The 12,338-nt window shown below is 38.7% G+C and overlaps 2 protein-coding genes across 2 annotated transcripts; one reads left to right on the top strand and one right to left on the bottom strand.

The window, feature by feature from the left end:
• The first annotated feature begins 2,181 nt into the window (after positions 1-2,181).
• LOC129359883 (DNA damage-inducible transcript 4 protein-like) lies at positions 2,182-3,533 on the top strand. The gene is made up of 2 exons (XM_055029821.1): positions 2,182-2,580; positions 2,768-3,533. Exons 1-2 carry the CDS (start codon positions 2,415-2,417, stop codon positions 3,274-3,276), a joined length of 675 nt encoding a protein of 224 aa, XP_054885796.1. The 5' UTR covers positions 2,182-2,414; the 3' UTR covers positions 3,277-3,533.
• A 1,173-nt stretch (positions 3,534-4,706) lies between these two features.
• Positions 4,707-11,771, bottom strand: dnajb12a (DnaJ heat shock protein family (Hsp40) member B12a). The gene is made up of 9 exons (XM_055029812.1): positions 11,612-11,771; positions 11,111-11,285; positions 8,936-9,081; positions 8,686-8,856; positions 6,953-7,032; positions 6,753-6,862; positions 6,497-6,669; positions 6,230-6,372; positions 4,707-5,321 (listed from the first exon to the last, which is right to left on the bottom strand). Exons 1-8 carry the CDS (start codon positions 11,742-11,744, stop codon positions 6,251-6,253), a joined length of 1,110 nt encoding a protein of 369 aa, XP_054885787.1. The 5' UTR covers positions 11,745-11,771; the 3' UTR covers positions 4,707-5,321; positions 6,230-6,250.
• Between the last annotated feature and the right edge of the window lie 567 nt (positions 11,772-12,338).

Raw genomic sequence — 12,338 nt, 5'->3', positions numbered from 1 at the left:
AGCACATTGGTGGTGTTTGATACCATTCAGTTTTTCCTTTCAAAAGCTAATACAAGGGCTGTGTGAGTATTTTGCTGAACAACTTAGACAAAAAAAAAAAAGCCAGCGGATTGATGTCAGCTCCCTTCGCTGTATCTTTCCTTCCATAAAGAGCTGACAGGTAAAAAGACCTTTCAGTCCGGATTTGAATAGATTTGTTGAAATCCCCTCAGGGCAGGAGTGTCCATGCTTCTTATGTGGTCCAAAATTGTCAAAGAAAAGAAAAACATTTGTATTTTTTTTAATTTAATCAAATAAAGCTTTTGTGATTTGCATGAGCAAATGTTTAGACACCCCGAATGGCTACCACAGGAGATTCCTCAGATATGCATCTAAGAACCAAGGCAACAGCCCCAGTATGTTTTTGATAAGGGAAAATTGTTATAACGTGATATGAAGCTCCAAAAAGTACATTTTGCATAATACCCCTTCTTTAAATTTTTAAAGAACATTTACATTTGTATATAATATTTTGCCATAATTAAAAAAAAAAATGGTAACACTTTATTTGACAGGGTGTGCATAAGACTGACATGACACTGTCATAAACATCGACATAACACATGACATGAATGTAAAATGTGCTTTAGTCTTCATGAAAACATATCAGTTTTCATGAACATCTATGACTGTGATTCTGTAAATAATGACACTTTTAATGCAAAGTTGCTTTAAACGTTGCATTCAAATTTCATTAAAAGTGCCAACTTTGCATTATTTTGTAAACAATGATACTTTAGTGCTATGTTGGCACTTTTTATGGACTTTCAATGCAACTTTTAGAGCAACTTTGCATTAGAAGCGTCATTATTTACCGAATCACACTTCATGTCGTAGACTTTCATAAAGATTCCTTCACGTTCATAACAGGTGTCATATCATGTTTATGACAGTGTCATGTCTTTATGCACACCCTGTCAAATAAAGTGTTACCAAAAAATCTTAACTGCATCAACCCCATGTACTGGAAGACAAGCTTTGCATCATTTTTGAATTGCAGTCGGAGTTTAAAGAAATCAATCCAGGGGCCACAAATGGCCCCCGGGCCACACTTTGGATCCTGTTTTAAGACTTTAGGGCTCCAAAGAACCACATTGAGAGCTGTTATGGATGAAACATTGAAACAATGGTGAGCATCTCAGGAGCTGGAGGCCTACCTAAATTTCTGGCTGATCAGAAAAAAGGAGGACCATGTTATTTTTTTTAACTACTATATATAAAAAAAAAAATAGAAAAAAAGAATGTTGTATTTTCTAAGTTTGTCTTGGCTTGAGACAAGACACTTGTTCGCCGCTCTGAAACAACATTAAGAGCAAGAAAGGAATAAATCAGTGAGCAGAAACATTTTTACAGCAACAAACACATTCTTCTGCAGTGCATTAAGTGTGAAAAGTTTCAAGCAATTCCCATGAAAGCAGAAGGGAAACCCATGTAAAGTAAACAGGTGGAGGAGGGAACTATCCAAACAGAAGCGACTGAGTCTCAGTTTCTTGGGGGGTTGAATGGAAGTACGTGCTAAATGACAGGAGCCAGAGGAGTTACTCATAAAGTTTTGGTTGTTTGGATTAGAAAAGCTCTCTGAGATGACATGTTTTCATTTATGTTTTGTTTTAACCAAAAATAAAAACTAATGACGTAGCCACAAAGACTGCAGAGCCTACTGGTTTTCAAGAAAGATTTGTACTTTCCGGATTATTCTGGAGTAATCTGTCCCTGCAGTGGCTTCAGTCTTTATTGTAGACTGAAATAAAGACTGAAGTAAAGGCTCCTGCTTTACTTCAGAGCCGTTTGTAAACGTGCAACTGAGCTGGTTGACGTTTGCCAGCAGAAAGGCGGAGCCTCTCCTCCTGTCCATTAACAAAAAGACGGGCTCTACGTGCAATACGTGCCTCGCTCAACTATTCACAACAATTGGTTCGTCAGCTGCGTGTTCCGCCGTGTTTTAATAGTTCTGCTCTGTGCTGATCTGCACCAGGCAGCGTCTGTAAACTCGCTTTCCACTGAATGTCCAACTATAAAGTGGACATTATGAACTTATGAGGATGAGGTTTGTGGGGGAGGGTATCTCAGCCCATCAAAGGGGTAGCAACGGTAACCAGGCAGGATACTGCGCTGAGGACGTGAGCTAAAACCTCATTGGCTCAGAAATCAGATGGACGGGGCCAGCGTGCGTGGGTATTTAAAGCTTTGTCCCTTTGTTAGAGAGCCTGTTTTCCAGCTGATCGGACTCAGGAGCAGGAGAAGGACCAACTGTGACAGCCACCATCTTTCGTTCTTTCTTTTTTTGTTTTTGCTCTTGTGTGCAATCAAAGAGCAGCACTTTCTTCCCCCCCGCCCCCTCTTGTTCTTTTGGAAATAAGGCATTTCTTTTATAAATGTCTTTTTCTTGCCACCAGTCTCTCGATGGCAGTTTTCCTCCGTCCCCAGCGGAGCGCCGGAGGGCCCAGAGGCTGTCCTGGAGCAACCTGCTGCAGAAGCTGACTGAGCTGAAGAGGCTCAATCAGAGGCCCTCAGCAGACCAGTACTGCAGGAGTGAAACCGGTGAGCATGTTTAGTTTTTATTATTACTTTCTGGAAAAACACAAAAGCAACTAAATGAAACCCTTTTGCATCTTAATTATTTTTTTAAATTCATTCTAGTATATTCTGCATCTAATTTCAAAGCAAATTGCTCCTCGGTGCTCAATAAAAATAAATTTGATCTAATCTATTTTTCTCTTTGTCCCAGGATCTGTGGCAGACCTGTCCATGTCGGAGTCCGACTGCAGCTTCTTCTGTTACCCCCTCGAGGAGACCTTGGCTGCAGAGGTGGTGGGCACAATCACACAAAGCCTTAACAATGCGTCACCCATCCTGTGCTGCTCCAAACTTATTCTACCTGACCATCTAATGTACAACATCAGCCGAGAGCTGCTCCATCTGGCCGTCAATGAGCCCTGCGGACTGAGGGGGGCAATGATCGACCTGTGTGTGGAAAGGGGGGATCAGGGCTCGTTGTGCACTGTGGATCAAATAGCAGTGGATGCCAGCCTGGTCCCGACCTTCCATGTGACCCTGGTGCTGAGGCTCGAGTCCGGAGGACTGTGGCCCAGGGTGCAGAAACTCTTCAAAGGTGGAAAGCCTCCGTCGGCAATGTCTCCGAGGCACCACAAAACCCTGAGGCTGAGCAGGAGTTTCAGGGCCATCAAGAGGAAACTGTACAGCTCTGGAGAGCTGCTGATTGAAGAATGCTGCTAACTCAAGAGCACTAAAGTGCTGACATCACTGACATCAAGGTCCTTAAACAATTGTAATATGTAGTAAATCGAAGGACCAAACTATCTCATGGCAGCTACTCACCTGATTGCAGGTGTCTGAACACAAGTCCTTTTTCTTTTATATGATTGTGTGGATTTCCACTTTTTTAGGGAATGTGTCAACGAATCTTACATATTACCAGCCTGAAACTGTTTTTTACCTTAAAAGATTGTGAGAGAATAAACTATTTTCTATTACTCTGAGGCTTATTTGATTTCTTTGTTCACATCATTTTATTTCAGGATTTACTACATTACATTATGGGTCATTTCCAATGCTTACTCTCCTGTGTTCCTTTCCTTCAGGTGGAATAATCAGCAGCCTTCAAAATGCACTTAGTGTACATAATTTTGAAAGGGTTTCTGCAAATGTCAAGACTAAAGCACATTTTACATTTAAGAACTCACTTAGTATCCTATATTTACTTTGCAGAATACTTTTATTTATTGAAAAACTGAATAAATAAATGAAAACAAGTAAGAACTGCCCTTGCAGTTCTGGTCACACCGAAGATATAAGTGGCCACATTTATGTCTTCATCTTAGTGTCCCAAGGATTACATTTGGGAGACTAAGAACATTATGATCTACATTTATATAAATAAATCTATCATACTATGGTGAATTTAAGTTAAGTCTTAGAACCTCAAATGACAATGATTTAATTTTATATGCCAAATATTTAAGACTGACAACCAAGGAATGAAAAAAGTATATTTACAACCTAATTTAATAGGTTTTAAAATTTCAATTTTTTAAAACCTTCAAAGTGAGTGATACATTTTAAAGGACTATTATGTATTTCACAAGTCCAGTGCCATTTTATGTAACAATCAAATAACTTTTACCTTCAGCTTAATTAAAAAAAATCAAAAATCAAAGGTGACTTATAAACAATTTCACTTTGTAATTTAACATCTTGTCTCTTTAAGAAGCTCCTGTTCTTTCAGAGACTCCAAAGTTCCTCCATTAAGCCTTTAACAACGTTCTGAGAAACGTACTGGGAAGTAGCTTGCAGGATGAGCTCAGCAGATGCGCAGTTTCACCAGGCGTTCGCTAATTACTGACGGCGCTGGCCTTAAGAAACGGGGAGGTGGAGTTGCGGGGAAATGATGCTCTGTGAGACCACAGCTCCAACTACGAGCTACGCGTGGAGGGAGGAACTCAGTGAGAGCAAGCGTTCAGGTAATCCAGGTAACAAAACATGGATGAAAGAGTCAGGCCAACACTCCAGGAATGTTTATGATGAGGGAATAACATTATAACATAAAGTAACAATAAAAAAGTCTGTTTTACATAATACAGCTCTTTTAAGATTATGCTGAAGACCCACTAAAAAGTCTCAGTTTACAAACAAACGAGACACCAATCAATGATTGGACAACTTTTATTCAAACAAATGTATAGAATTTTAGGTTGTTAATTTAATAAATATGCTTTCCTTTTATTTGTGCAACAATTGTTACTAGTTATGATCCAACAGGCTACAAGCAAATTCACAAAACAGTTTTGTAAATGACTACCATCCCCTGCACTGTTAAGTAAAATGAGTATTTACATCGGTAAGAACTATAAAAATGACAAAAACTTTATTCCTCTAGAGTGGCTCAGACTGTCTTATCAGTGAAGAAAGGCCTTCAGGTTTCTCCAGGAAAAATAAAAAATAAAAAGATCAGGACAGAGGAAGCTAATCTCAGCAGCCTTCTTTATCACTCAAACAGATAACAGCACGCTCAATTTCCGCCATGACGCCCATCGGACTCTCACCACTGGTTGAGACAGGAGGAGAAGCAAATGTCAGCAGGCAGCTCAAAGCTTCTCGCAGCTCTACAGGAAGTGGATGGAGTGACAGGGAGGCCCCTTTAGAGGCGCCTCTGCACACAGAGTGTAAGGCTTGGTTAGATTCTCTTGGTTTGCTGCAGAAATATGCTCCAATTAGAGTGGGCTCAGACTCATTTCTTCCCAGTAGATTCAAGTACCGACGAACTATAAAGACAGAGACACCAGAAAGAGTTAGATATTTACCTTAAAATACTGATCTGGAATTTTGTGACAACAGCAATGGCACAGTTAGGCAAAACAGCTACAAAAGAAATAAATAATAAAATGCCTTTTTTTCTACCACATTTTTTCCTTCCACTCTGCTTTCTATGAACATGTTTGAGACAATATTAAAGGGTCAGCTCCCTGCAATGACCTATAAAGGCTTGCACTCCATGTGGAGGGTGTCAATGGACAAAGGTCAAGGCAGCAGTCTTTACCATGATTATGTAGGCCTATAAAAATAGTTTTATTTGTTTTAATTAAAAAAAAATTCTCTTGCTGTAAGGCAATTATCAAAACGAACAGAAATAAATACTTGATATATAGATCAACATATGTGTTTAAAGAATCTAAATAAATTTAGCTTTTTTAGTCGTACTGGAAGACAAATTCATTTTCAATGATATTCTATTTATTTAGAGGCAGCTTTAACAAGCAAACATCTGGAGTTTTATTCTTCAAATAACAAGATGCTACTTTTAAAGTTTTATAGGTTTGTAAACTTATTACTTAAGTCAGAAGTCTGTTTTCCAGAACAAAAAAAAAAAATCCCCAACAATCAACCATTTTGCAAAGATGTGACCTTTGCTCAAGATCCATGAGAGTGACGTATCAGGTGACGTTTTTCCTCTGAAAAACAGAGCTGACCCTTCAGTATCAGGAGTCAGTTCCTGCTTGCAGCAGCATTAACAATAGAAAAAAAGCTGACTGAGGTGTTTTAGTTAATTATGGTGAATGGATAAAATAAGAAAAGGCAAATCAAAGAAGAAAAAGCTTCTGACTAACAAGAAAGTGGGTTAATATTACAAGCTATTTCTTAGGAAAAAAAAAAAAAAACTGAGTGAGCATACCCATGTGTGTGCAAGTCTCTCCTAGCCATCCAGTATGACCTGAATCTCAGATAGTCTGGAACAGCTAGGGGTCCCCATTCTCTGGGCCCGTTGGTACAACTCTGAGTCCCCAAAGTAACGAGCACGATACAGCAAGCCTTCCTCTGAAAGACCGGAACAGCATGTCAAAGGTACAATACTCTGTCAGCAGTCCAACAAACCAAGTGTCCAGACCTGGTATTTCAATATAGTCATATTCCATCCACACCAGTTTTGTAAAAGACTTACTCTGCTGCTTTTCCTTCCAGCAGTTGTTTCTTAGGTTAGAGATATAGTCTTCTTCTACACTTCTTTCAACAGTCTTCAGGTTATTGCCTGTAAATTCTTCATTGAAACGGTCCCCCACGTAGAAAGGCACCTTTAGGTGTGACGTTTGCCTTTTTTGAATATGTCCAGCTGATCTGACAAACAGAAAGCAGGGAAGGTCAGACAGATGTTGAAACACTTTTGGTGTAACCACCAGCCCCCTCCCCACCACACTTACGGACGATAGCTAAGGCTGTACGGAGGCTGCGTGACCATCAACTGGCTGAGAGCAGAAACAACAATGAGAATTAAGATGGGCATGAGCTGGACCAGCAGAGCAAAGCCGCCCTGTTAATAGAGAAAAAGAGATGGCGTTTAATGACAAAGAATACGATTATTTAAACCAGGCGTTACTAAGGTGTAGCAAATCCAGCTTACATCTCTCTGCTGTTCTCTTCTTTCTTGTCTATTCTGGTGTGCAAAATGCATTCTTCCATTCCTGTAAACATGGACGTTACCTGAGAAGAAAACAAACAAACAAAAATACAGTTAAACATCATCATCATCTGACTGAATAACAAATATTCATTTAAAGAAATCTACAGGACTTCACTGCAACTTTTGGTTTTACTGATTTGAGTGAAATACTGCATTGCATATTTAGTATTTTGTTGTATATGCAGAACATCCTGCACATGTATTCTGCAGAACACATGCATACAGCAGAACAGTAGGCCAACCAGTCATTATACTTTAAATATGTATCAAAACAGAACAGGCCAGTAATGATAAAGTTTGCTTGACGTTAAATTCTCCCACAAATTATTGAAATAGATGATAATTTTGCTATTTTGAGACAATTTCAACTAACATAATGGCAATAGCATTATAAAGCAAATACATCCTCTCAAAGATCAACAAAACCATAATTTCTAAAATATGTGATGCTAGCACTGGAAGACATTTTTAATATCCAAAAGATCTAAACAAAACAACATAAATAAATCAATGAAACTGAAATAAAAACCTCCACACAACCAAAACAAGAAATAAAATTGATTATTAAGTCTCTGAAAACAAAATGTCCCATAGAAAAACATTAATCATTGGTCTCAGATGGAGAAAATAGGCAAAACTGCCAGTTAGGACTTTTGTAAACAACAAGTGCAAACTAACAACAGAACACTGCACATGAAAAACTCAATACGAATTTCTCTGACTTGCTACTCCTTGCAGGAGTCTCATGCTATCGGACCAGGAGCCTGATGCAAGAGTTCACAGCTAAGGCAATAAGAGGAAGAGTCAGTCAAGACTCATGCACCAGAGCAAAGCCTTTTATCACGTAGTCTGGTAGAAAGACAGACAGGAGGAGAATGGCGTAATTTGATTTATCGCTTATTGTGACAGGCTGAATCATGCAGCAAAGTTGTACCAAATCTCTGAGCTGTCATTACGTTACAAAATATATATATTTGTAAAAGAAGAATTGCTTCAAAAAAGATCAAAAATAAACTCTAGCGTAATATTACTAGAAGTCAAGCGATATGTTATATCCCTTAAAAGGGGCCATCATACCAGTGACCATGTGTGATTCTGTCAGACGTTAATGCTCTACTATGCAAATCAGGAAACAAACAGGAAATATAACCAGCAGTTCTACAGCACTTCAGCAAGTTTGCTGCTATTTAACTAAAATCCTAAACTCCACCGACCACAATAGGTTTGTTCAAATGTACTGATTTAAACCAATGTGATGATAGCTTTAGACAGACTTTTTTTAAATTTTTTATAAAGAATGACACATATAGTCTCACTTGATTTGATTTCACTTTGAGATATTTCTTGGAAGAGCATCCAAATACAAAAACAACCTTTGAACTTAAAAACATGAGCTGTTTATTGCGGGGTAGAGTTTGACTGTGCAGCACAGCCATAACACCTGCACTTAGAGCTGTCACCATGTGTCATTAGTGAGTGTAAGCAAGTTCTTATTATGTACTGAGAGACGTCTAGTGCCAAACGGACATAGTTTTTACGGGGAAGAAACGTGTTCAAAAACATGTTTTTGGAACTGTTTAGTTGTAATACCCCACTACCAGAGAACACAATGAATTTAGAAGCAGAACTGAACATCCCTTGCATGTTGTTAATATGATTTTGCCTCCACTCACTTGTTGGGAAGCCTCCACCAAAGAACATGTTAAAAAGGTCCTCAGGAGAAATGTCTGCTTCAAAATCGTGATGATGTCTGTGTCTGCTTGGTTGTGCTTGCTCCTCCCCATACTGATCATACTGTCTTCGTTTTTCAGCGTTACTTAGAACAGCGTAGGCGTTGCCAATGGCTGAAAGAGACACACAGAGCAATTGTTATTACAAGTTTGCAGAAACGGCACAGAAAACACATGGAGACACGTAGCTTACCTTTGAAAGCCTCCGTAGCTCCGGGCGCATGATTTTTATCAGGGTGAAATTTCAGGGCGAGCTTCCTGTAGGCCTTCTTAAGGTCCTCCTCAGAAGCTGACTTTTCCACTCCCAGAATTTGGTAGTAATCTTTACAGCTCTTAATCCTAAATTAAACATAAAAGTCTCTGTTACAACATGAACAGAATTTACTTTGAAACAAACAAAAGAAAAGAAAGGAAAAGTGCAGCGGTCAGGGACAAAGCACCTCAATGGACTAAGGCCACCACAAGGGGTGTTGCAACCACTCTGGGAACACACTTCAGTTACCATTGGAAAATTTATACTGGGATGTTGCAAAGAATAATTTAGCTGACAGTAAAACCTATGATTTGGGACAAGCAATCTGGCTGTCTTGACCTGGTCACTGAATAGATAATATTTGACTTTGCACAGAGTAGAGCTGATTAAGGAAAAAAAAAAAACAATAAGAATTATGTTCACAGTTAGTTCATAGGTTTTCATTGGGTGTGAATAGAAGCCGAGTCTCAGCTCAGTGTTAATTTCCATCATCTCCTCATTTTATTTAGAAACATTTGAGAAGTTAATACATTCCACTGCCTAGAGCCAAGGTAACAGATGAGGAAAACTTAAATAACAAAATAGTGTTAAGTTATCGAAATAGATAGGACACACTCAATATAATATCTTAACTAAAATTTTGAAAAATGATTAGAGGTCTCTAACTCAGCTATGTGAAGTTGACACCCCACCCATGTCAAAAAAAATCCAGCAAATAGTCAGAGTTAAATTTTTTGTTTGTGTAGCTTTGGTTTCTGAGATATTAAAATGATTTTTTTAGGTCATCCAGAGTTCACCATCTTGCTCCAAAACAAACCAAAGTGGACTACTTTATGAGCACTCTGTATAGATTTGTGCCAGTAAAACTACTGCAGCGAACTTGTTTTCAAGTTGGATATTGGATATTCGCGCTCCGTGCAGTGAGCAGTGCCTGTCTCAAGGTTCATCCAACTTATTTACGCTAATTTCGGCCAGCCGTTCTCTGCCGCTCCCTCCTCAAGCGCTTGGAGGTTCACTTAGGGAATGTCAACAAATTTCCCAAGCAAGCACTCCTAAGAAACAAATGTAAATAGATATCTTGCCGTGTGACCAACTGACACAAAATGTATGCTGTTACATGAGTTGCACTGTTCTCTAGTGAATTTTTAAGTCATACTCAATATTTGTAGTAATTGTAATATTAAAAAGTATGTATTTTTTACATATACATTTCTCAACAAACCTGCACAAACAGAACACTAACCACTCAGACTATTTGCTGGATTCTTTGATGTGGGACGGGTGTCAGCTTCTCTCAGCTCTCAAAGCTCAGTCCTCCAGTTCTGCAACTGTTAAACAGCATTCTGAGTCCAAAACAAAAACGTGTCCCAGTACCAGCAAACCTTAATTAATTGTCATTTGGGATTAAAAACATATTTTAGAATTGAATTAAAACCACAATTAGGGTCTCTCCTGTGTCCTCTAAATGTTTAAGATTTACTTCTTTCTTTTTTTTTTAAACCACTAAATATACAGACAGATCTTTTTTTAAAGAATGTTAAGCATTTTTTTGTGATGTTTTGTGCTTTAGGATCCCAACCATTCAGATGTTTCAGAGTGAACTGAAGAACTAAATCATCCAATATTTAAAACTATTTAAACACTTGTAAGTTTAATTTGGGAAACTGTGGCTGAGTGGTAGTCTTACAATTGGAAAGTTGGGGATTTGATTTCCAACTCTCCGATCTTATGTCCATGTGCCCCTGAACAAGGAACTGAACCCCAAGATGCCTACTGATCTGCCACTTTGTGTAAAAATGTGTGTGTGGGAACGGGTGAATATGCCTGTAGTGTAAAGGGCATAGATAGGTCGGTATGAATGGAAAAGGCACTCTATAAATTCTGTCCAATTTTTCTTCTACATACATGATCAGATGAAAAGGTTTGATCTGAATCACAACTCTTTTGCAAAAAACTATCGCTTATTCACCAGGAAATGGAGTTCAACATTGTAAATCACTAACACGAGAATAAACGCTGCACATTTGTCAACATACATGTCAATATATGACCAGGCAGCTTGTGATTAAGACAACGACACACATCAGAAAGAAAAAAAAATGAATGTGCTCTCACTTTCTGACCGCCTCCAGCTGCTCTGCTGTGTAAGATTTGTCGGACTCCGCGGGGCCCTGAGACGCATTAGCTCCGTCTCTCTCGCCGCGGTGTCTCAGGCCGGGTCCACCTCCGTTTACAGCACTGCCGTTCTCGTCTGGAGGCTTCCCATTCTGCGCTAAAGACTCCAACAGGTCTGCAAGAGGGCGCAAATTACCATTATACTGTCGTTTCAATACTGCCTTTTGAGTTAATCCGCTGCTTTAGTACGCTAACATTTAGCATCGTTACCGTTACAGGGAACTTCAGCACCGGCACTGAGTAAGTTAAGCCCGATTTAAGGTCATAAACAAGTAAACATATTAAATAAGAAATTGGTGGTGGCTTAAAAAAAACTACAAGTACCAGTTACGGCCTGTATCTATTACTGACGGCTATGTTAGCATTAGCTTGTTCGGTCTCCTAGCTCTGGCCCTCCACATTAGACAGCATCGCTAGCAAACAGGAGTTTATTCGACTTACTTTTGGCCTTATCTGTTGGAAACAGGCGCTGAGCCTTCTCCAGAAACTTTCTGGCTTTGTCCAGCTGATTATTACCGACCGCATTTAATGCTATTTTAATGCAACGTTCCGCTTCGTCCTTGTTTGAGTCCATCGCGACACAGCGGAAATGTTTACTTGCCCCGGGACGCAAAGAAATGACGTCGACTCACGTCCGGTCTGGCAAAATACACGTAACAAAACGTTGTTTATTCCACAATGGAGTTTTTTTTAGTTAGATAATAAAAATCAATAAATTAACGCATGAATTAATTTATTGCATTAATAAATAAAGCATTTTTTAAACAAAATTCTAGCTGACACAATATCAAATGTGATAAATATATTAAATTAAGTGTTCATAAGTGCTTTAGATTGATTAAGGGTAATCAAATTAGCTGCAGCAAAATGAACCATCAAAACAATTGTTGTTTTTTTAAAAGGACAAAAAGGTTTCATCACTGATGCCCATGTCACATTTTTTCCCCCACCTTTTAATATGGTGAATGTGGGTATTTTCTATTTCTTGCATGTTACAAGAAACAGATAAATGGAGCGTATCAATACTAGTTTGAAAAAATCTTGCATAGGCATATGCGAATTTTAAAGGAAAAAATACAAAGGAAATTCAAATATACATTGGGCTAGTTATATTTATGTCTAAAGAAATGCTGATGATAAATTAGAGTTGGAGTCTCTTTAATTTAAC

This window comes from Poeciliopsis prolifica, unplaced genomic scaffold (assembly GCF_027474105.1).
Source record: "Poeciliopsis prolifica strain line A6 unplaced genomic scaffold, Auburn_PproV2 SCAFFOLD005, whole genome shotgun sequence".
Lineage (NCBI taxonomy): Eukaryota > Metazoa > Chordata > Actinopteri > Cyprinodontiformes > Poeciliidae > Poeciliopsis > Poeciliopsis prolifica.
This window is presented reverse-complemented; position numbering and strand designations above follow the sequence as displayed.

Coding starts and splice junctions, on each gene's coding strand:
- dnajb12a (XM_055029812.1), bottom strand. CDS start 11,744: ATGGACTCAAACAAGGACGAAGCGGAACGTTGCATTAAAATAGCATTA. Junction 6,863..6,952: donor GAAGAGAACAGCAGAGAGAT/GTAAGCTGGATT, acceptor CTCTATTAACAG/GGCGGCTTTGCTCTGCTGGT. Junction 6,373..6,496: donor CTGGAAGGAAAAGCAGCAGA/GTAAGTCTTTTA, acceptor CCGGTCTTTCAG/AGGAAGGCTTGCTGTATCGT.
- LOC129359883 (XM_055029821.1), top strand. CDS start 2,415: ATGTCTTTTTCTTGCCACCAGTCTCTCGATGGCAGTTTTCCTCCGTCC. Junction 2,581..2,767: donor GTACTGCAGGAGTGAAACCG/GTGAGCATGTTT, acceptor TCTTTGTCCCAG/GATCTGTGGCAGACCTGTCC.